A 27,229-nucleotide genomic window follows, 5' to 3' on the forward strand; every position below is an offset into this window, starting at 1 on the left:
CTACGCGGGTCTTTCCCCTACTGCGTTACTCCCCTCCAGCTCATCAGCAATGGAAATATTTAGAAAATATTTAGGTGGTTCGACGGAATCAGACGAGGTTGTTGGAGCTGATATTGTACGTTTTTGCAAGGTTTTTACACTGGTCAAAGGTGGATAAGCTTGTAGATCGCTACCAGTCTTCAACTAGAATTGATGACAAGAGGGATGCTTTACGGGCCCTGAAAGCGATTTCTAAGGCAAGCAAACATTTTTAATCTTTATATATCTAGGTGTTTAGAAGTACCGATTGGAGGTTGGAACCCAAGCAATGATTATCTTCTCTTCAGTCCTGAAAAATGATTGGTTTGTTACGAGCATTTAATGCCTATAATTCACCCTCTTTAGGGAGGATTCGGATTGTGTATGTTACGCCTTGGAAGGCCTTTATTCTGTGATGAACGATGAAATAAGCGAACAAGGTTTGTTCTTCCCAGTTTTTAAGTTCCGTAGTTGAACCTCATGAGTTAGTCAATATACCAACTGACCTGGGTGTACAGTTCACGGAAATGTATATGAAGAACACTGAAAATTACCAAACTTTATTGTCACTTTTGGATGTAAGTTGACCTTATTATCAGTTCGCTTCATTTTCCTAAGCCAGTAGTCTCATATGAACATGGTAAACGTATTGTATTGTTTCACAGTACTTATCGAAGAGTAGTTAGGGCAACAATGGGCTTATTTAATTATACAGTAATACAATAAGCTGGCAAGGCCATATTTTATGGGGGAATCAATCAGATTTAGGATCGCGCGTCCTGGATTTTGGTGAGAAATTCACTCATCCGTTTGGCTAGATAGCGTTTTGGCATTTTGACCGATGTCAGTTCGTGATCGAAGCCGTAAATCTAGTTCTTGAATGCGGGGGTGTTGTTTGCGAAAATGAGAGAACGAAAAGCGAATGTCTGGCGCTTTAACCGGATTCCGAATCAATGGTGCACACGGGCACCAGTATCCTGCGGGAACAAATGGAGTATGAACCAATTTTCGGTCACCGGCTACCATGGGACTGCATCTCCTTACGATGTCCCACTGCCTTGTGGGTTAGATCTTTAGGTCAAGGGCTCGGGGTGTGGCCCCCTAAGATAACCACCTGCTTCGGTCTGGGCACCCGGACAGTATCGCAGCCCACACACAATTAATGAACTGAACTGTCTATGATCATGGAAACTAATTCTCTTGCTTCGACGAACATTCAAATGATTCAATTATTATTATTGCTATTATTATTATTATTATTATTATTATTATTTACTACGTCATTATTCACCCTCTTTTATTCCTACTCTGTCTATACTTATTTTTTTCGACTTATACAGCAGCTCGTCTATGGTGGAAATTTGACTGTATCTAAATGTTCTCGAGTCACTGTCCGATTGAAAATTGTATGTTACCACCGAATATGAGTACTGAAGCAGTTTTTCTGAAACCACGTTCACCATTCAAAGTGGCTGCCTTCAACGTTCGCACATTTATGCAGGTCGGACAACAAATAGGGCTGGCTATGTCTTTAGAAAGTCTTAATATCGACGTTTTTGTCTATCCAAGACTCGTATTCAAGACTGTGGTGAAGTACTACAAATTCGCTCTCTATCTGTCGCTTCGAAAAGCTTGTCTGACGTGCGTTTATCCGGGGACCCTTTGGCATCTTCGTCTGGTCTTGCTGGCGTTGGTGTCGCACTGAGCTCTAGAGCTGAGGCCGACAGATTGCAGCCCGGATGCAATCAAGGTTGAGTTTTACCACCAGTTATCTGTTCTTCTCCAGAAAGTGCGTTCGACAGATATTGTAGTACTAGCCGGAGACTTGAATGCTCAGGTCGGGCGTCTAGGCACAGAAGAGAGTCGTTTAGGTGGCCGATGGGGACTCGTTGGTCGCAGGTCAGATAACGGGGACCGTCTACTGCAACTTTGCACAGACCACAACCTGTTTCTGGCTAGCACTAACTTTCGGCACAGTCATCGCCGATGTGCCAGCTGGCGTCCTCCCTCTGCATCTCAAGCCTGGACTCAGATTGATCACATCGCGATCAGCTACCGCTGGCGTGGTTGTGTACAAGACTGCCGCTCCTTTTGGAGTACCTATCTGGACTCTGACCATGCCTTGGTCTGCGCCAATCTTGCCTTACTTTTCAGTGGACAACGAAGTGACCACCATCAACGGATTGATATTAGCAAGCTGGTTGCAACTTCTGTTGCTAGTAAGTATCGAACCGAGCTAGCCTCTAGGCTAGCTACCACTCCACCGAAAAGTATAGATGAGCATTGGTTGCAATTGCATGACGCCATGAAAATGGCGGGTACAGTCAGTTGTGGGTTTGCGAAACGTCCCGCTTTTAAGCACTGGGTTTCTCCTGGTTCCTTACAACTCATTGAAGCCCGTCGGTCTACTCCGGGTGACCGTGAGTTTGACCATAACCGAAGGGTGTTACGTAATGAAATTGGGCAAAGCTTGCGTAAGGACCGAGAAGCCTGATGGTGGTCGGAGCGTGCTAATGAGCTGGAAGCAACAGCTGCATCTGGTAACTACCAAAAGCTCTTCCAACTCATCCGAGCCACTGGTAGCAAGAAGTCTGGTGTGAGCGAAACAATCTGTGAGGATGACGGGATGCCAATCACTAACATCCATCGACGTCTTGGACGATGGGCAGAATTTTTCGAAGGGCAGTTCAACTGGCCTGCTGCTCCGGCAGCATCGGTCAGACTGTCCTGCCCTCCATGGCCGGTGACGACTGATCCACCGAATGAGGCGGAAGTCCGCAAGGAACTCCAACTCTTGAAGTGCTACAAATCACCGGGCCCAGATGACTTACCTCCGGCTCTTTTTAAAGATGGTGGTGACTTTCTGACTAAGGGACTGACGATGTTGCTTACAAAAGTCTGGGAACTAGAGAGTGTACCAACGTCATGGAATGAGTCGATAGTTGTCCCTATCTTTAAAAAGGGTTCACGTCGTTCCTGTAACAACTATCGGGGGATAAGTCTACCTTCGATTGCGTCCAAGCTATTGGCTTCCGTCATACTTCGTAGGTTGTTCAAAACCCGAGAAAGATTGACTCGCGAGGAGCAGGCTGGGTTTCGTTCTGGTCGAGGATGTATTGATCATATCTTCACCCTCCGCCAAGTGTTAGAACACCGTCATACTTTTCAAAGGCCAACAATCTTAGTGTTTCTTGACATTAGGGCTGCCTTCGATTTGTTGGATAGGACTGTTCTCTGGGATTGTCTATTGAAGAAGGGTGTGCCTGAGAAGTTTATTAACATCGTAAAAGCCCTATATACAAACACCTCAGGCAGAGTGAGGGTATACAACCACCTTTCTCCATTGTTCCATTCAAGCAGTGGGGTTAGGCAGGGTTGCCCAATCTCACCATTCCTCTTCAACTTTGCTATCGATGACATTCTGGAAACAGCTGTGATGGATGTAAGTAATGGCGGTGTAGATCTGTTGCCTGGAGAAAGACTTCTCGACCTTGAGTGTGCGGATGATATAGTCTTACTGTGCGATAATGCCCAAGCCCTGCAATCCGCACTTAATCAGTTGGCAATCAGTGTCCGTAGGTGTGGTATGTGCTCTGCACCTTCGAAATGCAAAGTACTTCTACAAGACTGGCAGGATTCCAATCCTGTACTCACCCTGGATGGTGAGCAGATAGACGTAGTCGAGAAGTTCGTGTATCTGGGTAGCTGCATAAGTGCTGGTGGGGGTGTGAGTGATGAGATTAATGCACGTATAGTGGAAGCCAGAGTGGCTTATGCCAATCTGGGCCATCTTTGGCGCCTTCGTGATGTTAGTCTGGCTGTAAAAGGTCGGATTTACAACGCGTCGGTGAGAGCAGTTTTGCTCTATGCTTGTAAAACCTGGTCTCTCCGAGTTGAGGACGTTAGACGACTTTCTGTGTTCGATCATCGCTGTCTCCGAAGGATTGCTGACATTCAGTGGCAACGCCATGTCAGTAATGCAGAGGTTCGGCATCGTGTGTTCGGGCACAGAGATGATAATTCAATTGGTGTCACCATCTTGAAACACCGACTTCGGTGGCTTGGACATGTTCTACGAATGTCGTCCCAGAGAATTCCACGTCGTGCATTATTTGCCGACTCTGGGACTGGTTGGAGAAAGCGGAGAGGTGGTCAGTATATGAAATTGTGTCGTGGTATGAAAGAAAGCTGCAAAGGACTGGCTTGTGTCGGTCCCTCATGACTCCCTGGTTGGGGTCCGAGAGATGGTACAACACAGTGGCTAGAGACGTTATCAGATATGGCTCAGAATGGAAGCCAATGGCGATCATGCTGTAACCTTCTTTTACTTTCTTCATAAAACGTGGTTGTATCTTCCCTAACTGAAAGATTTCTTCTGATTGTACCCTTCTGTTCCCCTACTATTACTATTATTATTACACTACCTTACACCAATCTCTTCGTTATGGTTTTTTTATATCTTTTTTTTACGTTCCCCACTTTTTTCTTTTTCTTAAATTCTCATTGTTTTGTGTGGGGCATATATATTTAGCGCACTCCTGTACCAATATATATGTCTTCAAATAAATAATAAAATCATGTCCAACTATCTTACTTTATTCCATTATAACAAGCTATGTTCCAGTTAACAATGAAAGTACGAATGAAGCTGTCTTCTGAGAGTAATCTCCATCTATCGAAATCGTTTTATACAGTAAAACCAAATATCGCTTTGATCAATTCCAACGATTGGGCTAGTGCTCAGGTCAAGAAGCTGAGTGAAATATGGCAAGCTGACAATTTTCACTACATTTAAAAAGCTAAACATCCTATGACTTTCAGTTTGGTGACGGGTACATATTAATTGTTTACTAATTATACACTATACAGACTACCCAAAACATTAAACCAAACCACTGATATGGAGTAAATCACGCTTCATTTTGGGGATATGATGATCCCATTATCATTCTTTATCAAATTCCTGAACATTACCGTATGTTGCAAGGTTACAATTTCCATATTTTACTGTACAAAATGACCGCCTCAGATTCTTATCACACTTAGATTGTAGCTAGCAGTGGAATTCAGGACTCCCATGCCGTCCTATTTATTGGATATATTAGCACCCGTGTTGTCTTTTCGGTGGGAATAAATTCCTTATAAAGACTTGTCCGTATACCGGAAACGCTACCCAATATACTTCTGGTAGACTTAAGGCACCAGTCAGTCAAGCGTAGCGTAAAACCTGGCATATGTGTATATCGGTTCAAGTCGTCATACTCTATTAACACAGGTAGACCAAATTTCCGGTAACAGAAAAAATTGAGCATACAGCTACATTTCTATTTCTGCAAACTCCTAGTGGACTTAGGTTCCCTTTTACCAGTAATAAACGTCGTTTAAAAAAGGGTTTTAGTTCTGCTGGGGTCGTGAAACATTACTCAAAACAGTGTTACTGATTCACAGACTGGTGAAATGTTTATTTAAATAGCTGAGCACAGATAGTGGAAATAGGCTTTTTATTTATTAATTCATAATTTCTGATTGCGAGGCGAAAATGCAGAAAACATGAATAATAATAGTGAGAACTCTCTCAACATAAATTTTTTGGTCGTTATGTGTTTTTTATCGGTAATAATTATCAGCAACAGTTGGTCTGTAGTCGAAATTACCGTTATTGAAGATTTTAAAATTAAGCGAAAATTCACAGATATTTTGTTTCCGGTTGTAGGAACCTTTTGTTTTAGCTACTGGATAACAATATTATGGTGAAGTCTTGTCTCATTTTAGAGAAACAGAAACTGTACTTCGTATCCAATTACTCGTTTTTGTGATGACTGAGAAGAAACCTGGTATCAGAATCTGTGTAGCTTGACGCAATGAAAAATATAAACATTTTGGGAGATGAAAATCTAGTTGACCTTCCACACATGAAAATATTCCTTTTTACTAACAAATACATTTATTTCTATACAAACGTACTCCCATCGACCGTTCGTTAACGAAATGCCAAGAATAACTAGGTCTCGAAATTAATTAGTTTTTGATACATCATGTTTTTTTAAAAATATTTTGTCAAATAAAGTACTCTAATGTTTTATTTTGTAATCGTAAAAGTCAGTCACTTTTCCCAATACTTCTAATTAAATTGTGTTATATGGTTATTTATACTTGTTTTATTACCAGGCACCTGAGAGTTTTATTCGACGGAACGCTATGCGGTTGCTTACAGTGCTTTCTATCAATCGTCTAAAAGATACTCAAAATGCTCTCCTTCAGTGTCGTACCGGAGTTTCAAAACTTGTGGATATACTTTCAGACACTCATGAAGTTTTACGGAATGATGTGAGTTTGACAGTAAACTATGATAAAAGATAGTGCCTACCAGTTTAATCCTCTTCGTTAAATGGATTTTAGTTTTTTTACACGTATCGGTCACTTGTTATACTTGTGATTTTTAAAACTTTGAAGGGATTCATTATTTTGGCCTCATACTCTAAGGAGGTGTAATCCTACTAGACTATATTCACTGTTTAATTCGTTAAATTTTTATCATTATTGTTATTTAAGACATTTTTATTCACATTTCGAAGTTTTGTTTTATCACAGGTCATACTTCTTCTAACGGAACTCACCAAAGCAAATGCTAACATCCAGAAAATAGTAGCCTTTGAAAATGCTTTCGACTGGTTACTGAAAATCATATATTCTGAAGGTCTGTGTGATGGTAGTGTGGTTGTAGAAGATTGTCTTCGTTTATTATTTCAATTGTTAGACGGTAATCCATCTAACCAAGTCTTGTTTGCAGAAGGGAATTTTATTCAGCGTCTTTCGCTTTTATTTGACTTGCATTCTACTGAAAGTACACAGTCACACCTTTGGTCTGCACAGAAAGTTGTCAATGCGGAGGTAGCTATGCAGGTAAGTGTTGTTTCGAATGTAATTATCAAATTCTTCCAGTTGCATTCAGGTTTTTCAATCGTTTAGTTTATTGGGTTTTATACCGCTTTCTCTGCTAAAATTTCTTTGAGATTTTCGACACATTCGTACATAAGTGATTGAAATTTTTCAACACATCAATATTTATAAAACGACTTATTACTTTTATATTGGAGTACTTTTGTAAATCTAGTGTTTCTTATTTATAATATTAAGATCAACTGACTATCTCATTAGATGCACACAATTTATTTGTCCTTTTTAAGGTGTACATATGTCTAATTTTTTTCCTGTGGCTTATAAACTGCTTCTGTAAAACTTTGTAAGATAATATTTCCCCCTTTTGAAATTATTTTGACAATTCTATTTACAGCACATTTTCACTAGATTAGTGGATATTCATTAAAATATGTGGTTTAATGGTGCGGGTCCATCAACTTCTGTTTGAGAGATCATTTTATTCTAATATGATTCATTTGCAAATTACAGGTTTATGTACTCATCTTTTAGCCATAACAGGTATAAATGAAATTTTGAATTCCTTCCTCACAGTATTCAACGACCATAGTTTGTTACCAGTCATGTGCAAAAGACTAAGGTGCCAAGATTTAAATTTTATTTCCACATCCAAGATTTGAAAAATATTTTCGAATCAGTGTGTTATTCCGCAACAGGTAACGCATATTTTCAGTTATTTCGTTTCTAATATACTTTAGTAATAAAGTGTTGTTTGTTTCATTAAACATTTACTTGTTTTGTTTTCGTACGTTATACGTACCAAGTTAATGATGATAATCTATTTGTATTTGAAATTTAAAAAAATAGGTTGTTCAAACCTTGGTAGCGCCTTGTAATAAAGCTCAATTAACGCGAAACTGCCAGAATGTGATTTATGATTGTGGTCTTCTAGAAAAACTATGTAATATTGTGATGATTAGTGGTGTTCCAGCAGATGTCCTAACAAAATCAATCTATGCTTTAGCGGACTCAATACGTGGATGCCCAAGAAATCAAGAATATTTAGCAAATTTAGTTACACCTTCAGAGCCCCCTCAATCTGCTGTGAATGTGCTACTCGTATCTATGTTAAATAAGCATCAATCTGTAGTTGTGCGTGTAGCTGCGCTATACTGCTTTCAATGTTATCTTGCTTCCAATCATCAAGGACAGAATGGAATTGTGATGACATTGCTGCCTAAACCTAATGATGGTATGTTTAGTTAAATGCTAAAATGTTGAATTGTCTTAAAATGAAATCGTCAACTATACAACGAATTGTCTTCATAGGACAAAAGCTATTGACTTCAATTTAGACTGCATCACTCAATTCAAAGATTAATTCAATAAAGCCGTGGATAAAAATTGATAATATTTATTAATAACTAACTAGAAAGGTAGCCACGGTCGATAAGCTAGTCAGTCACTAATATTTCTTAAGTCCTGTTAAACACGTGTGTTGTATATTCATTAGGCTAAGTGTCTCATATTACTCTTTATGTTTATTAACTCCAATTAAGGAAAATCATCTTAAGTACAGTGTTATATCGTATCGTTTAACTTATCGGAATCATTGGATGTTTATTAAGTGGCTACTGGTTTCTAAAGCTTGGTTTTGAACCAAAGCATCTGAAAGAGTTTTTGTTGTTTTATGGAAGATTTCCATTTTGTGTAGTTTTAAGATAGGTTACAATTGTTCTGTCCTACCATATCAGTAAGGCAAAACTACGGTACCAATCCAAGATATTTCTTTCGATTTTATTATTAAAATTTTATGCAATACCCAGTTTATTTGAATTTATCAAGTCTAACTTTAGTATTGATATCTATTAACTGATGCTCATTGCCACTTAAAAGTAGTCATTTGGTTTTGATTTCAGTTCCACAGCTTGGTGTTAGCGCTGGTCAGTTGCTTTGTGGAGGATTGTTTTCCAGTGATTCATCAGCTTGGTTTTCTTCAATAGCTCTTCTTCATTGTATCCATGATAATGTACAGCTTAAAAAAGAACTTTTGCGCGTACATTTATCTCCTAATGAAGGAGCTCTACCTGTTACCCTTTTTCATCAGTGCTTTATATGGCAACAACAGGTTAGTAATTGTTAATTCAGCTTAAAATTTTATCATATAAGGAAATTCTTCAGATTTTTTTATTTGATACAGTCAGAAGTTAACAATTTCAATTGATTTTCGAGAACTACCATTCCCATCTATGAAATAATCTTTTTCATGAGATTTAAGGTGTGTGTTCATTAAAAAACCCTTTATAACTTTGAAGTGGAATGAGTATTATAGTGTAACGAGCTGATAGGTTAGTTCTAAAACATCGGTCTAGATTAATCCAAACAAATATGTTTTTATTAGTATGGATTAGCCAAGTTTTTAGTGCAAATGTTTGTCAAAATCAAGGTTCAGCTAGAAAATATTCTTATTGATCAATCTTTGTTAGCATATGTGGGGAGGGCTCCCGGTTAACTCAAGGAAGTTCTGGAAGAGCCGAAGACATTCCATCCAATCATCGTTTGAAAGAACATTCCAGAATCTTGACGTGTAACTTCCCGATTGGACGAATGCTAAAACTCTAGTTTTCAATGGTTCTGCAGCTGAAGTGAAGTTGTATCTATTCTACACTTGTTCAATTCACTTTTAGCGTGGTATCTGAAGTTCTTTTTTGTTATTATTTCTTATTATCAAATAATATGGGAACAGACAAGGGAAGAAGGAAATGGGCATCTACGTTTTCTCCATTTTGTTTAGTTCTACCTTATTTTTTATGAAAAGATACTTACAACATGTGTGCATGTGCAGGGGTGTATACCTTACGATATTGAATGCAAGTGGATTCAGATAGAATGACGATAAAAATCGTAACCTGGATGACTGAATATACTATCATTTGATTATCTAACCAATAATCAATCCTCTGAATAGTTCTTATGTCTTTTTACACTTCTAGTGGTCTTTGTTAACTTACTTTCAATCGATACTTATATATATATTAAGTGGAAAAAATCTCAGGTTTGAAATCAGAAGTAATAAAAATCTAAAAGAAAAGGGCTAGAAAAGGATAATGCAAACCAAAAAGATAAGAAATGTGAGTTAATTTGCTTCACTCCAACGGATTTTGAGCTGTTATTTAAAATCTCTGATCCTAACAAAAAACTTCGTACTAATGTGATGCTCCATTTGAATTTAAGTTATAGTCGAAAAACACATTCCAAAATCCTTACATTATCCTTTATGGTATTCAAAAGATTTTTCATTTTTCCAACATCTTCAACTTAGAGGATCATGTCTTCTACATATTTTAGGCTATTTATCAGTTCTTCAAGTAGACCAGTCATTGTGAAGTTGGGCAAAGGAACTTTAATGTTACTCAAAGTTGGATAAGATTTTGTGTGATTATCTATGATGAATATTATCAGACGTAACCGCTTCAAACATTAATTCGCCACAATCATTATATATGAGTACAACTTTCCGAGTAGTTAGTCTTCAGTGCTAGTGTGATGTAATTGTTGAACTCGTTTCGGTTGAAGATCCCACAAAACCGTTCGACGTGAAAATTCGAATATCTTTGTGTTCAGGAATCTATATAAGGTATGTATCAAAGAGTATGGGTCAGAAAATATCTGGTCAACTGCTGATGGAGATTTAAAACTCACTTGGTTTTCTCGAGGTTTTTATTTTGCGGCTCCGGATAGGTATAGGAAAATATGAGTGTGGTAACTCAAACTACCAGTTTTGCCAGTTAGGATTTTAGTTGTGTAACATTTATTAAGTCATTAAAAAAGGCTTAATGGCAATGAGCTTCTCAACTCATATTCATTGTGTTCGTTTTTTCCTGTATCTTCGTCGCGTAGTTGCTCAAAGTTGCCCTTTGCACTGCTGCATCTGAAGGTCGGCTCGTAAAGATAGAAACATTATCTGTGATAAGTTGTAGCTGAGGATTATCTTATAGCAGTGTATTTGTTAACGAAGATAGACTGGGAACTGCGTGATCTTACGAATTGGTGAACGTAGTTGAGGATTTAGAAATTTAAATTACAATTAGGGGAATATATTAAGTCTCCTAGGTACCGTAACCATCTTATTCACTGTTTGTTCAACTGTTCTAGTTCGTTTTAATTCTTTATTTCAACAAATTTTCTGAATGGAGGAGCTTGAAGTGTCGTGAATTTTATAGTGTTATGTTACGCAAATCTTCTGATGAGTTGGCCTCATTTATCACAGCACTGAAATTTCAGCATAAATGTGGAGGATTGTGTTGGTCTTGTTTAGAACGATGAGGTGTGCCTATTCAGGACAGTAAAACACGTTTCTTTTCAAGAGAACAGAGGTCTGTATCCAATGACATCAGCAAACTGCGGAAATGTTTTGTTTCTCTCCCATTTGTAGTTTTTCGCAGTTCTAACTAGACAATTATTTACCGATACGGAGGAAGCTGTCATAACACTCTGGTTTGTTGATATCTTTACTTATGTCTATCTACGTTGTCATAAAACCGCATTTATTGCTCTTTTCTTTTGATTAAGTCTGTCGGCTGAAGTCTCAGTTTCACTTACTGTAGCTGCTTATATATAAGACGGCAAGCGTTCTACGAAACTATAACTCAATGTTCACATGAATTTTTTTCCAAGATTTGATATTCAGTTTATATGCATTGTCATAAAACCGTACTCATTATTCTGTTTCACGTAATAAAACTGTTATACCAATTTTCGGCTTCATATACTATTGCTATTTATTGACATAGGATAGGAAACTATTTGAGAAATTATAAGTTACAAACAGTATTATCATACGCGATCTTATATTTTAAATATCTCACTCGTGAAAAAGACATATTTTTCAAGTGGTGTTGATCAAAAAATTCTGTTTTTAACCCCGGTAGCTTACAAGCTGGAATCTAGCTGCTTCATTTCGATCGCGCAACCGCGTAGTGTAATTACTTCTAAACGTATTTTGTTTCTTTTTCTTTATTTTTGAAATTAAAACAGTGTAATCGTTTTCAAACTCGCATGGGTTTACTGCAATTATTATGTACTTGGTTCACAAACTGTTCTGAAGCAATAAGATGTTTTTTAAATCCATCATCCGGTACAGGAGATGATCAGACAGAATCAGTGAATCGTGGCTCGTATTTATGGACGCTTATTGCAGAAGCATGCGCAGTGGATAATGACGAAAATGAAGCATTAGTTCACGGTTTGACTACATTATTAGTTTGCATCTGTGTAATTTACAATCCTGGGAATGTAAATGGATTTGAAAGGTAATTATTTGTTGTTATTATTTAGTCATACGAATATTCTCTTTTTTTTAAAGTGTTAAGTTTTTCTAATTTATACGAGGCTTCAATGTCTAACCGAAATAAGGTAACAGTTTTTGAACTTTGATTGGTAAACGTTTTATTTCATGGTTTTGGACACTAGGAGGTAGAACTTGACATGAATATTTTATTTATATCACTGGCACGTTTGTTAGTAAAACTATAGTATACATAATAACTTGGTCAATTTCCAATTTTATTGGTTTTTAGGATAATTAATAGAATTTTAGGTGTATGCGTTAAAAGTATCTGTTTTACAGATTTTTTACCTGCACGAAGAAACTGCCGTGTAATTAGTATAGTGTCTTAAGGTTTTACAGGAAATTAGTTGACGCAGTTGTGAACCTGTATTGACTGAAATAGTCGTAAAGTTTAAGTATTTAGTCTCAGAACACTGTGATATGATATTTTCCCCCAGTTGAAGTAGGTTGGGAGAAGCGTTAAGATAATTAGATAGAGACATAGGATCTCTTCATGAAGTTACTGATTTTTGGTTGGAACATCATAAACCCCTGTGATTGGAGTTCGGATTGTAACCGGGAAGAATATACATTGAAAGATGAAAAAACGGAAATTCATTCAAAACCCAGTGTCACTAGCTTGTTTATATTTACTCTTGCATTTGTCCTAATTTTCGACGAGACTTGCATTTTTGGATTATTCCTGTAAGTTGTTTGATACCTTTCTTATTAATATTTCATGTACAATGTATTACAAACTGAACTGATGAACTGGTATGTTGGTTTTTTAAACGCCTTTGTCAGTCAGTTAGACAGTAACTGCATGGATTATCTCACAATAATCCAAACTGTAACCAGCTACAATTGAAAACTTAATTCGTTTAAATGACGTAATACTGCAGTTTATCTGCAGTATTGATGAGCAAATAAATCAAATCCGACCTGTCATCAGATTATGTCCAACGCTTGTAATTACTTAGAATTATGAATAAAAGCGGTCAACGGCGAAATAATTTGAGGAAAAAATATCAATTTGTATTAAGATTTTTAAAATTAAATTCTATCTATTCAAGCGACTTAAGGAGCCTAACTAAACTTGTAATGCTGACATAAAGTATATAGATGGTATTTCTGATATCTTCCCTTTTCTTTGGTACTAAGTCAGGTAATCCCAACCGTCAAATGAAGCTAATAGAAATGAGAGTTAACAATATCCTTTTTATGTTTCAAACATGCAACACTGATTGAATTTGATTGGACGTTAACAATATATCAGTTTCATGATCTAAGATATTTTGCTTTTAAAATATTTGCATTTTTTAAATCAATTTACCTTCGTGAACAAAGATTTTTTTGAATAATTTTTAATAATTTAGATTTTGAATTTTAACCCATTACAACAAGTAAAGTGATATATGATGATTGCAGCACATTAGGGAAAAAGCTATGCATAGTTATACCCATTTCATTTAAAATGTTACGTTGATAACTCTGCTGATTGTGTAAATAAGTAGTATTTTCTAGAAAAAAAAGATTATAACTATCTTAACGAAAAACATTTTGATGTTTTATGTGTCACCTGTCTAAAGTATCTGTGTTCCTACAACCGTTTAGTAAACGATTTGCTCTCACCTCTAATCTACTGTTACCTAAATGTGAACTTAAATTTCGAAAAACATTTATACTTATTTCACAGATTGAAATCATGAGTCAGTTGAAGCTAGACCACCATTGAAAACCTGGAAGCACTGGACGGCCGTTTCGTCCTAGTATGGGACTCCTCAGCAGTGCGCATCCACGATCCCGCACCACGCGGGGCTCGAACCCAGGACCTACTGGCTTCGCGCGCGAGCACTTAACCACTAGACCACTGAGCCGGCATCCAACGGTGTTAATGTCTAACTTCAACCAATCCACGAAGTTGCGCCACCGTACACCATTGTCTTCAGTGAGTTCCTATCTCACAACAGACCTGGTTGAACTCCACTGGTAACGGCTTCTCACTAGAACTTCGGGAGTTTTTCCTGAAGTCAGTCACTAGTGAGCAGTTGATTATTATCAGAATGGGTTTTGTGGAGATTTTAGAAATTTCACAGATTGAAATCATGAGTCAGTTGAAGCTAGACCACCATTGAAAACCTGGAAGCACTGGACGGCCGTTTCGTCCTACTTATGTTTTTATTAGTAAATGAATAAAAGCTAATTGTACTCTGCATAAGTTTTTTATTACTTGTTACTGTTTGTATTTTTGGTGTTGTTTTAATTAACAGTCGATTTTACTATCCTCGTTTTTCAAATGAGTGTATACATACTGTCGTATTTCTCAATATAGAGTTTACTTTAATTCCGCTCAGTTTGTCGATTTGCATAATAATCAAATGTGTTGTCCAGTCAACCGACTGGAAACCACTGAGTTCCCTTTTCAAACCCCGTCCAATTGCACTGGTTCGAAAACTCGTTTGATATTGTTAATTTTCACAATTGAATATGTCTAGCATATAATTTTGTGTAAGAACTTTTACATGGTTAGTAATTTACTTGTATTCTTTTAATGCTGACAGTGGTTTATAAACCTTTAACTATCGAAATCTGTCTCACTTTGTACTCACTGTGAATTTCGTCCTAGGAAGTGGTTTAACCATGAAATCAATAGTCGAAGTTCGTAATATGATGAAGTTGTAACTTAATGGTTTGGGTAATCCACTTTCTCACACATTATGTTTCAATTTTAAAACCTACTCCATATACGTTTGTTTTGTTAGCATATATAGTACCATAAGTCATCACTCTCAAAAGGTGTAGTCCTGAGTTTAAGATACGAAAACGTTTTGATATGATTAAATATTGTTAAATTTACGTTTTAGTGTAATGGATGTTGATAATTGCAATAGTATTTGAAGAAAAATGTCATACAATCGTTCGTTTTTTTGTTAATCTTATTGACTTGTTTTGTTTTTCTCTTTAAACTCTAGATCAACATTATATAATGCCCTGGAGAAACGTATCGGGATAGATATGATTTTAGAACGCCTAAGTCAAATATCCAAAGCTGAATCATTTATTACAGCCTCAAAAAAACCTCAAATATCTGTTCAGTCTACTGATGATTTAATATTTGATTATACATTTACACGTTTATTCAAACGATTAGAATGTAAGTGTTTATATGTTTCCCTTAGTGATTCATTTACTTTTTTTTGAAATATGATAATGATTTACACTATTGACAATTTTGTTTCAATGATTTTATGAAATAGAAGAAATATTTTAATGAATTTAGTCAGTTATTAAATTATTTAAACAAAACTGATTAATCAATATCAGTTTGTTTTAAACTTCTTATTGGATAGGGACTCTTTATGTTGGGTCCTAAATGTAATGAGTAGTAGGAGAGTTGATCAATAGTAGCTGATCAATAATAAATACTATTCCTAGTTATGATTTGTCAAAGTTTTATTTCAAAATAAAACATTTGGTTGGTGAACGTGTCTTTGGTGTTTATTTAGTAATAGCTTAGAAATCAGTAGCCAATTACATGTTTATAACCAAATCTTGATCCCGTAAATTATTGTTTGAAGATCAGGTACAATACCGGACTCGTCAAAATAAACTAAGCACAAAATTGATTTTAGGTTTTCGATTAATTGGCTTAATAATGAATACTTAGTCGATAGCCTACTTTCTTTTGGTGTATAAAGTGGATTGGTCTTTTCACTAACTTTCAAAATAGGAAATTATATGTTTTTTTTAATTTGTCGTTTTATTCTTTGCGTCTGAAACAGTATTGCTAGTAAAATACGTAGAAACACTATAAATATTGCATTATCACTTTCATTGTAATACGTTTTACTGCCAGTTACAATTCACCTAGCTGTAGCTAGACTTAAATTGTGAATGACTTTAGTTAAGAAGCTTTTCTGAACTATATAAAAGCCATTCATATGATACCTGATTAATTGATCATTTGTTTATTTAGATGAAGTAATGCATACATTCCAGTTGGACAGTAGTATTAATGGAGTAAAGAATTGTACTTCATTTAGTGATAATCACCAAAATAGTAAACCCGTTGATCCTACAATTACAACAATAAGTAAACAATATGACGAGAAGCTGGCAAGACAGGAGAATGAGATAACGATGTTGCGTAATCGTATAAGTGTATTAGAATCTCAGCTGAATACTTGTCGTTCTACAATTAATAGTAATACTCCAACTGATGCAAAACAGAATAACGTGGTCAATGAAGATCAACTACAAAGTGAGTCTGGTATAACAATGTAGTTTCACGATGAATTTCCTCTTTATTTTATAAAACAGTTATAACTTGATTCGATCATTCATTGAAGTATTCAATACATGGTTCTAATATTTCACCTAGGCATTCTGTAATTTTGTATTAAAATACATTGGTTGTCCCCACCCATGTTCTCGTTGACAACACTATGTGTTGATTGGGTTTGAAGTAATCTGGGAAAATACTGGTGGTTAACATAATATCTATGAAATTATTAGCTGTTTGTCATATTTCAATCGGATTCATTACCTATCTTCCTCTAGATTTTGAGTTATCATTCATAACTCCTCTTATTTGATTTCTTCCTTTCGAACTGTGCTTCTTATAAGCGGAGATATATGGTGGCTAGAAGTGGAATTGATAAGTCTTGCAAATTGAACGCTATATTCGGTTCCTAAGCTATTCTGTAACCCCCAAACTAGAACTATACAGCGATCTGAACAACGAGAGAGAAGGCGCAAAGTATGCGAGAAGTACTTTACTCCAAGGTTCGTTTCAATACAGAAAATACAGGGTTTTTATAATATTTTAAATGTCCTTGGGTTGCTAGAAGATTCTGGAATGCTACTAAACATAGTGGCAGTGTAGCAATCAGTCAATCAGAACCTCTGTATGTGACGTTTCGCTCTCTTGATATTTCTGGCTAAAACTTCAAGTGAACGCTGATTGGAAGAAACGCTTCTTAGTGTTTTCCTGATCCTTGCGAGAAATTTTCTGGGTCACTCCAACAGGAATCCAGGATGCGCATTTCGTTTTGGACACCTCAACTGTATATACTTGTGCAATTCTATACAAATAAATTGTGCTTCGTATGTTTAACTTTCTATCACGGCTCAAATTAATTAATCTATTTTCCTTTTCATCCTGTAAATTTCCTCTTTCTCTAAGCCGATAATTATATATGCCAACTTGAACAGATACATAATTCTGCCAACTATTACATCGAAGATGACTGACAGAATAAGATAATGTATAAGTTGCATGTTACTCAATGCTAACTATTTATGCATTTTAATGACTTCCTGTTTGTTCCTCACTTTTCCCAGTTAAATAACTATCTAATATCTTAATTATTATTCTTATATTTATTTTCCTAGTCAATTAAACTATCTTTTTCTGTATATATATATATATATATATATATATATATATATATATATATATATATATATATAATTGTTATTTTTACGATATTTCCCGTTTTATTTTCTAGAATTAACCATAACTGACAATGTTACTATTCAAGTAAGTTGTCAGTTTAATTTATATTAATATTTCTAAAAAGTGGTATAAATAATTATTGTAAAATTATGCTAATAATAATAATAATAATAATAATAATAATAATAATAATAACAGTAATAGTAAAATAATCATTTCTAGTTATTAATTCTAATTTATTGATTAATTGTTTTTTCGGTGTTGATTTGTTAGGTAGATACATAAATTGCAATCAATATGGGAAATTGTTTATGACAGACCATTTTTTTGTGTTTTATGAATTGTTGTATTGCTGTTAATTATTATTATTTTATTATTGAAATGTATGGATGCATTATTCTTTAGTGTAAAAGTGGAAAGAGTAATCAAAATACCCACACTATTTCGTTTGATTACAAATCATTAGTAACTGTTAATTGACTTCTGCTCTAGTCATGGATATTTGTAGAGAGCATCACAAAGTCTAACTGACATTTTTTAATAGTGTATCATTATCTAATAAATCGCCTTTGTTATCATTTTTGATAATCAGTATCTTCATAATTCTACAACGAACACATTTAATTAATAATAGTAATATTTTGGATGATTCGCCGATATTGCATATTAAATATAATAGGTTTCAAAAGGACAGTCAATCTTCAAATTTGTGACCTAACCACATTTTTCGTTTGGTTTTTTTTCAGTACTTTCATCTAAACAATCTCTTGGTCGCCATAACTCCACTTACTTATTAATAATAACATCAGGGAACATAAGGAACAGTGTCTGTTATCTGTGTATTTCGGTCCATGTAGAACCTGCTAAATAAATTTCCTATCTTAATCTTTCATTTGAAATCATTTACGCTTAAGGATACGTACGTAAAACCTATTTACCAAGTACACATGTTTCATGTAACTCAGGCAACATAGGGAAAGTGCATCTGAACCTGATAATTGAAAGGTAAATGCTTCAATGGCAGTAAGCTGTTTCTCGTTGAAATCTGGCACAAAACAGTACCGATTTTCATCTCATTGTCTTTTATGAATCATACAAGTAAACTAATGAAATTGTTTTGTAAAGATTTTTTAGATAATCATTACCGTAAAATTTTCTCGACCTTAGCGATTTGCAATTTTACAAATTCAAATGTCTAGCTAAGAATGTTCGGTATCAGTCAGTCAGTCAGTCAATCAGTCATTAGGTAACAACATAGAACTTCGTACCTACGTACATCAGTTCGAGTTGCCACACCACATTAGCACAGAGATGCAGTTGTCGATTCAAATCCCATAGTGGTAGAGGTAGTAAGAGTATAACCAGTAATCGGGAAGATTAGTGTTTGGAGATGTTATTTAAAGAGTATAATCCAGTGAAATAAATTTGGAAAGAGGAAAAAAATGGACATGAAGAATTCAGAAGATTAGAATTTGGGAGAACACAGAGAGTGGATGCAGTTGCGCCATTGCAAACGATTTTGAGCCATGTCATTCAAGGTCTCTAACCATCGGTTGCTATCATCTCGCGGTCCCCAACCAGGTAGTCTACACCTACCAACATGACTCAGTCCACTTGTCAGTGATTTCATGGACTTGTGCCATGTTTTGGTCTGGCCGCCCCTAGCTTTCTTCCAACCTACTCCTGCACCATTGAACATCGCACGTCGAGGCAGTCGGTCGTTGGGCATACGTAACACATGTCCCAGCCACCTTAGCTGATGAAGTTTCACTACTTCATCAATTGATTTGCCATCCTTACCTAGTACCCGTTTCCTAACAACTGTGTTACTTAATCGATGGTCCCATGATATACGAGCAATGTTTCGAAGACACCTATGATCAAATACTAGTAGCCTACGGATATCCTCTACTCTTACCGACCATGTTTCACTGCCATAAAGTAGGACGGAACGAACTGCTGCGCAGTAAACACGTCTTTTGGGTGGTAGACGGATATCTTGCCTACGCCATAAATGACGCAAGTTAGCAAAAGCTAGTCGAGCCTTCTGTATCCATGCTGAGATTTCGTCACACACCAGACCACAAGGGCTGATGAGACTTCCAAGATGAGTAAAGCGGTCGACACACTCAACTACTTCACTCCCTATCACTAGTTCGGGTGTCGATGTAATCCAATCCTGAAGCAACATTTTGCATTTCGAGGGAGAGAATCGCATTCCGAACATGCTTGCATTGTTGCTTAGAGTGGTCAGAAGACTCTGCATTTTGTCAGCGTCTTCACCAAATAAAACTATGTCATCAGCATATTCTAAGTCAAAAAGTGAACCTCCCGGTAGAAGTTCAACCCCTGGAAATTTAGATGAGGAGAGTGTTATCTCTAAAAGTACGTCGACCACAAAGTTAAACAAGAATGGAGAGAATGGACAGCCCTGACGAACACCACTAGAGGTAATCAATTCTGATGACAGTTCGCCATAAGCTCTCACTCGACCAGTTGTGTTCGAGTAGAGAGCCTTCATAAGGTTAATGTACTTCTTTGGTACTCCTTTCAGTGACAAACATTGCCATAGAACCTCACGATCAACAGAGTCGAATGCCCCCTTAAGGTCGAGAAATACTATCATTGTGGGGCGTCTGAACGTGTGTCTGTGTTCTAGAACCTGACGCAGTGTGAATATCTGGTCCACACAACCACGTCCAGGTCAAAAACCAGCCTGATTTTCTCTAGTCTGTTCTTCACGAGCTTTGGTTAGGCGTCGAAGTATTATTGAAGCTAATATTTTAGACACTATATTAGTCAAACTGATTCCTCTGTGATTGTCACAAGAGGACTTTTGTCCTTTCTTATAGACTGGCACAATCAGTGATTGAGACCAGTCAGATGGGATTACGTCCAGTTCCCAAATTCTACCTAAGACCTCGGTTAATCTCATTGCTAATACTGGACCACCATCCTTAAAAATCTCAGGAGTAAACCTGTCAGGGCCTGCTGCTCTCCCTCGTTTCAGATTTCCTATGGCTTTTTCAACTTCGTAAAGGGACGGAGGACCTACATTAACTTGCCATTCAGGTTGACTGGAGATCGTGGGAAACCGAAGTGTGGCTGACGGCCAGTTGAAATGATCCCTAAAGTGTTCTGCCTATCGATCGATCCAATCTCCTGGATTGAGAATGTATAATATGTCCATCTTTTTCTGAGATAGTTTCGATAACAGTTGGGTTCCTAATACCGTTTTCCTTAACAAGTCTGAACAATTGTCTGCTATTACCTATTGCCGCTGCCTTTTCCATCTCTCTTGCTTTCGCTACCCACCACTGTTCGCGATCATTGCGTAGGCTTCTTTTCAGCTTGTGCTTAAGCTGACTCCGCTCTTCATTATGTTCAGAGCCAGGTGGAATGAGTTTCCGAGCATCTATCAATGCGATAGATGCTGCTGAGATCCAGTGTTGCTCCCTAACTTTACGGTTTACCTTACTAGCAGATATCACTGCTGTTTCGACAGTTTTTTGGATATCGTTCCATGCTGCCTCGGGGTGGGCATCACCTACATGACTACCCTAACTGTTTTTCTAGTTGTTCCTGAAATATACTCTTAGTTTGACTATCATTAAGTAGGGCCCTAAGAGGCTTCCTTGCAGCGTCTTTCCTACGTCCAGTAAGACGCAAGCAAATACCCGCTCGCACTAGAACATGATCTGAATCTAAGCATGTGCTCCAGAATGAGCGACAGTCTTCTATTGAGCCCCTCCATCGGTGGCCGATAGCGATGTGATCTATTTGGGTCCAACGTTGGGACGAATTAGGGGGTCGCCATGTTAAAAGATGTTTTACCTTGTGCTTAAAGTTAGTATTTACAAGGAACAGGCAGTTATCTGAGCATAGCTGCAACAGACGGTCGCCATTATCTGTTCTTTGAGCCACGACACCATAAGATCCACCTAGGTGTCTTTCCCTATCGCTTAGTTTACCTACTTGAGCATTAAAGTCACTAGCCACTATTACTACATCAGAGCGCCTAACTTTTCGGAAAAGGTCGGAAAGCTTTCTGTAAAACTCATCTTTTACATCATCTGAGCTGCAGTCAGTGGGAGAATAGGCAGAGACGACGAAGAGGCAACGACGAGTGTTCCTATCTTTCCGGATCCTTAGTGTTCCGTTCAGTCGGACAGCGCACAAACGACTGTCTACTGGGATCCACTCTAAGAGAGCTAGTTCTGCCCTAGAACTCAATGCTATACCTACGCCGGCGAGGCCACGGGAAGCGTAAATCGAGTCGTTTCTTTATTTTTGCATGGTGAGGTCAAATGAATGACGCTACTCGGATCCTGTATGCGCGTTTCGGAGACGCAGCACACATGGATGGCGCGAGATTCTAAAGTCCTAGCTAAGGAAGCCTGTTGTCCTATTTGGCAAAGTGTTCGTACGTTAAAAGCTTCTACATGTAGTTTAGAGCGTGGTTTCAGGAGACCAGGAATAGCGTTCCACGTACTCGAATCGTTTGCCCTAGCGGTGCGAGGTGATAAAGAGACGTGAGGAGGGTTAGTCGGGGAGATAAGAGAGGTATTAGGAGGTGTAGGAAGGATTTGAATGTGACCAACTTGGTCTCGTGTGCTGTTACGGGTATGAGGGCTGATATCACTTCCCGGCTGCCCACACCGTGGAAGGGTATTTCTTGAGGAACCTGAAAAGAAAATTGGATTAGTGTTGGTCTTAACGACCTGGGAGCGTGACCGCAGAGCCCAAGGGACAACTGCTTGAGGTCGGTCGCGCACGGTCTTTTTGTGGGAGGTCTTCAGTGTGTTAGCTCCGTTCTTCAAAGGGCCTTGCCACCGGAGACGGAAATCCGTCAGGTAAGGTGAGGTGTGACATTTTCAGGGTAGACCTTTTCTAATCCCACCCCTCCTTGTGGGAAGGCAGCATCGCTGCACATGCTGGTTGTCCGAGGGAAACACCTTACTGCTATCACACCCCTCTACAGTCAACAGTAAGACTTCGCCCTCAGACCTTGAGTTGCTGCTTTTAGTCTTACCGTTCTCCGATCGACCTGCCTGGCATGGTAGAACCTACAGGAACATATGTTCCAGCCAATATAGCTCGGTTGGGTCATCACGATAGGCAAGCCCGATCACCGCGTCAAGGTAGCAGTTTCGGTCGGTGTAGGAATCGGAACTTTGAATGGATATATATGTTTTTCTAAAAATCACGATTAGTGATGTTATTGTTTGTGACTATTCTTATTGTAATGAGCATGAACACAGGCGATGATAACGAAGTGTATTTGAATACAAAATTACGAAATCTCTTAGTAAAATGTGAGAACCATACAGTAAATGCTTTATTTGCAAAATGTCCATCAATTATTTCAGACTTTGTTGTTCCCTCGTTTCCATACAAATCACTCTCTGTTCTCGTTCTCTTCGATTTTCTCAACCTTCTGCCTCCAGGTATTCTACCTTCGGTTGGTGATACATACTACTTATATCTGCCATCATCAGTACCACACATCACGCTGTCAGTATTACTCTTTCTTTTTAATTAATCTCTCAAAAACACAATTCCTTTTTTTGTTTTACATTATTGTATTTAAGACAATCAGTTCATCAACCAGTCAGTTATGCTGTTTGACTTGAAACTAATTTGCTGCCAAATAACTTTTGAGCATATTTATGTTATCGTTCGTTAATAAATGGTTAAGGTTTTTCATTATTGCTAATGTCGTTATTGATTTTTCCTTTGGTGAAAGCATTGTTTTACACAGTGTATGTTGTATTTTTTTCCTTTTCTCTAACCCCTTCCCCTCAAATCCCATTATTTCCTAGAATTTAGAACAGAAGTGTTTAATGCTTGAAAAAGAACGGGATAATCTACGTGGTGAACATGAAGATTTATTATTACTTTTAAATGATCAAGATGTAAAAATTATGAAATTGTGTAAACTTGTTAGAGAGTTAGGCGGTCTTGTAAGTTGATAGTGATAACTTATTGATATATTCACTCTGTTAAATTTATTATTATTATTATCGCTTCCTGTAGTGAGGGGTGGGCTAGTGGTTATAAAACTGCTTTCAAATATAATAAACTGAGCGGTGTGTGTGAATTCTAGGCTTGCTGTACATAACTGGATCTAACCAACTGAGTACTTATACCTGTTCTTGATTATTGAACACATCCCAGCAAAATGTAATACAAGATGCCTGCGTCGTTGTATATAATTTTACTTATTTTAATTTAATGAGTGGAATCTCAATTTTAATGTTACGTTCTACACATTGATTAAATTTTTATTTGGTCAATTGCAGTCCTCAATATCAATGGAAAGGTTCAGATAACCAATATGTATCAATTAGAATTCACTCCACTCTATTTAAAACTTTAACGTTTTTCCAGTCGAATGTGTGTCCACGGTTGTCCATAAGCATTAATATAAGCGACGATATGTGATGTTACCATGACAAATCTGGAAAATCATAGGCAAGTATCGGACGAAGAATCAAATTAAAAAGATGCAATCAAAACAAAGAAGTAGAAAACGATGGGTTAAAGGTCAACAATAACCAATCAAGATCGAGGTCGACAGAACAAGCTGTGAATCATATGTAGAGGAATTCGAACAATTCTACCTGAAGTTTGTGCTGATGATTTTGTTCAAAAGAACAATCAAAGATTCACTACCAAACTATCCAGCTCAGAGAACAAAACTTTACCAAAATCATCCGCCTGAGCTAAAAATCTCCATAATCCTATTTGTTCCGTTATAACATAATAATTTCATTCATTATTCAGTTTGTTCTACTTTTAGTGTAGTATCATTAAATTCAGTTCTGATTGCGGTATTTTTGTTTTGATTAAGTCAATGAACGGTTATCAACTACTTTATTTTCCTGTCGAGAGAATATAATTTATTCAGTAAGCCAACTAACATTCTATTATGACACATTTCGTTTAGTAGTATGCTTTTTGGTGTACGTGTTACTCACTTAGTTTAACTTTACTGGTACTAATCAATCAAGTAACTTTTAAAGTTCCGTTATCCACTTGGAAACTTTTTACTAAGCTCAGGTGATTTTACATCATCTTTAACACATTATTTCTGAAATCACTAAATTTATCTAATAAATTATCAGTAATTCTACATGTAGAGTGAATTTGTTCAACTTAGATGTTCTAGTAGCGAAGGATATCAAATCCGCGTTACAGAAATGTTATTATCAAAGATACTAAAGCACATCTAGTCTTTGAATTAAAAATAGTACTTAATGATTTTCAATGTTAACAACAACATTATAAGAGCTAGAAAAATCAACGATGTATTCTTTTGTATCCAGTTTCTAGTTATGTCTGTTTTGTTAAAGCTATAAAATATAACAAGTTTTCTTTATATTTTTCGAGAAAAAAATATACTAATTTATTTTGTTGTATTTTAAAATTATTTCTTTTGCCAGATACCAAACGATATTGAATTAAATAATGTTAGTGATTCACAAGTTACAGATAATCGTCATAATCAATTAAGTAATGAAAATACTAATCAATCATTATCCACATTTCAAACAATTCCTTCAACTCTTCAACCAGATACATTACAGTGTCCAACAAATTTCTCATTTACAACTTCTGAACTAACTTTATCATCTAATTCAATAAATATTTCAACACCATCATTATGTTGTGTTTACGATGATAATAAATTACTTCATACATCACCGCCTCCATTATTATCTCATACTAATTCTATACAAAATGTAATCATGTCAACAACAGTAACAACAAGTCAATATTACTGTCCACAAGTATATTTTAATGCTGTAACACGAAACTATTCATGTTCACCATCATCTACTTCAGTAACATTGTATTCTACTAATAATTATCCAATGATATCATCGAATTCATTGAATAATGATCATTTGAATTCATATACAAATACACAATATTTTAATGTTAAACAATAATAAAACATTAATTGAAAAGAATACATTTTAAAACTTCTAATATTACACATGAAATAATTGTACATTACTTTAATGCATCATATGATGCCTACGGTTTTTTCTTATTTGATTCATTCCTCTATGAATAAATGAATAGAAACTTATTTTTTATGTGTAAATGCGTTATTTCATCTTATTTAATTGTTAATTTGTTTAACTTTCTTTTTACTTTGATTTTCTTTTCTTTTTTATTTGATGTTTTAGGTTCGCTGTTTCCGCTTTTTTTTTCCCTAAATAACAACCCCAAAATATTGTGTTGTGCTTATGATTGTATCTTCAACTTCTTTTCTTCTTCTTCTCCTCAATATTTTCTAATATAAAAATTTGTTTGTTCTCAAGAAAAGGAATAAATTTTTTTTTAAAAAAAATTGATTTATACTGTAGCGGTATGTACACGCGTATGTTGATGACTGTCTAATCGCAAGTCCGGACAGAGAAACACATCTCAAGCATCTGGATCTTGTTTTCGAACGACTTCAAAAACATGGCATTACTGTAAACGTTCAGAAATGCCAATTCGGAACCGACTCGTTAGACTTTCTGGGACACACTATCGATGCTCAAGGCATTCGACCTCTTAGGACCAAAGTGGCGGCCATTCTGGATTACCCAGAACCGACCACCGTCAAGCAATTACGCACGTTCAACGGCCTCGTAAGTGTCTATAGACGTTTCATACCCAAATGCGCATTACTTATGAAACCTCTGACCGACCAACTTCGTAGAAATGCGAAATCCATTAATTTGGACGACACCGCACGAAAAGCATTCTCCACAGTTAAGGAACTGATTGCTAAAGCAACAATGCTCGCACATCAGGACACCCGAGCACCCATTAGCATCGCAGTAGACGCATCCGACTCAGCAATCGGAGGAGTCTTACAACAATGGGTTAACAACTCCTGGCAACCCTTGGCATTTTTCTCTAGAAGGTTGCTAGACACCGAATCGAGGTACAGCACATTCGGTAGGGAACTCCTAGCTATGTATTGTGCTGTACGGCATTTCCAACACTACATCGAAGGTCGTGAATTCACTCTTTTCACGGACCATAAACCGCTCACTTTCTCGTTAAGCTCTCCTTCTGACAAGTACTCTCCCCGTGAGTCTCGACAACTGGACTACATTTCGCAGTTTACTTCAGATATTCAACACATCTCTGGAGCAAACAATGTAGTTGCAGACGCTTTATCTCGTATAACTTCCTTGAACAGTTTCCAAGGAATCGACCTTCTTAAACTCGCCGAGCTTCAAAAGAAGACAGTGATCTTCAGCACGAGTTATCGTCCACAACACTTAAACTACGCATCAAACAGATGGGAACAGGTAAGGAAACTCTACTTTGTGACACATCTACAGGTAGGGATCGCCCAATCGTTCCGAAACATTATCGACGCAATGTCTTCAATACATTGCACAAACTTTCTCATCCAGGTGTTCGTGCAACCATCAAACTTATAGCAGAACGGTTTTGCTGGCCTGGAATGAATAAAGACGTGAGGGAGTGGGCACGCTCCTGTGTAAGCTGCCAAAAATCTAAGGTTATCAGAC

The 27,229-nt window shown here is 36.8% G+C and overlaps 1 protein-coding gene across 2 annotated transcripts; it reads left to right on the top strand.

Annotated features, from left to right (window-relative positions):
• On the top strand, positions 1–26,056 carry USO1 (Vesicle-mediated ER to Golgi transport protein). 2 transcript variants are annotated; one of them, XM_051212189.1, is made up of 14 exons: positions 1–115; positions 150–236; positions 270–342; positions 385–458; positions 490–596; positions 6,187–6,345; positions 6,610–6,921; positions 7,765–8,149; positions 8,817–9,025; positions 11,935–12,209; positions 15,199–15,380; positions 16,203–16,487; positions 17,737–17,768; positions 23,507–26,056. In XM_051212189.1, exons 3-14 carry the CDS (start codon positions 308–310, stop codon positions 23,654–23,656), a joined length of 2,205 nt encoding a protein of 734 aa, XP_051072342.1. In that variant the 5' UTR covers positions 1–115; positions 150–236; positions 270–307; the 3' UTR covers positions 23,657–26,056. The 2 variants fall into 2 exon arrangements, with proteins under 2 accessions (XP_051072342.1, XP_051072343.1); XM_051212190.1 differs by lacking the exons at positions 1–115; positions 150–236; positions 270–342; ... (8 more) ...; positions 16,203–16,487; positions 17,737–17,768 and having other exon boundaries at positions 20,889–23,647; positions 23,987–26,056.
• The last annotated feature ends 1,173 nt before the right edge of the window (positions 26,057–27,229 follow it).

Source organism: Schistosoma haematobium, chromosome ZW (genome assembly GCF_000699445.3).
Source record: "Schistosoma haematobium chromosome ZW, whole genome shotgun sequence".
Classification (NCBI taxonomy): domain Eukaryota; kingdom Metazoa; phylum Platyhelminthes; class Trematoda; order Strigeidida; family Schistosomatidae; genus Schistosoma; species Schistosoma haematobium.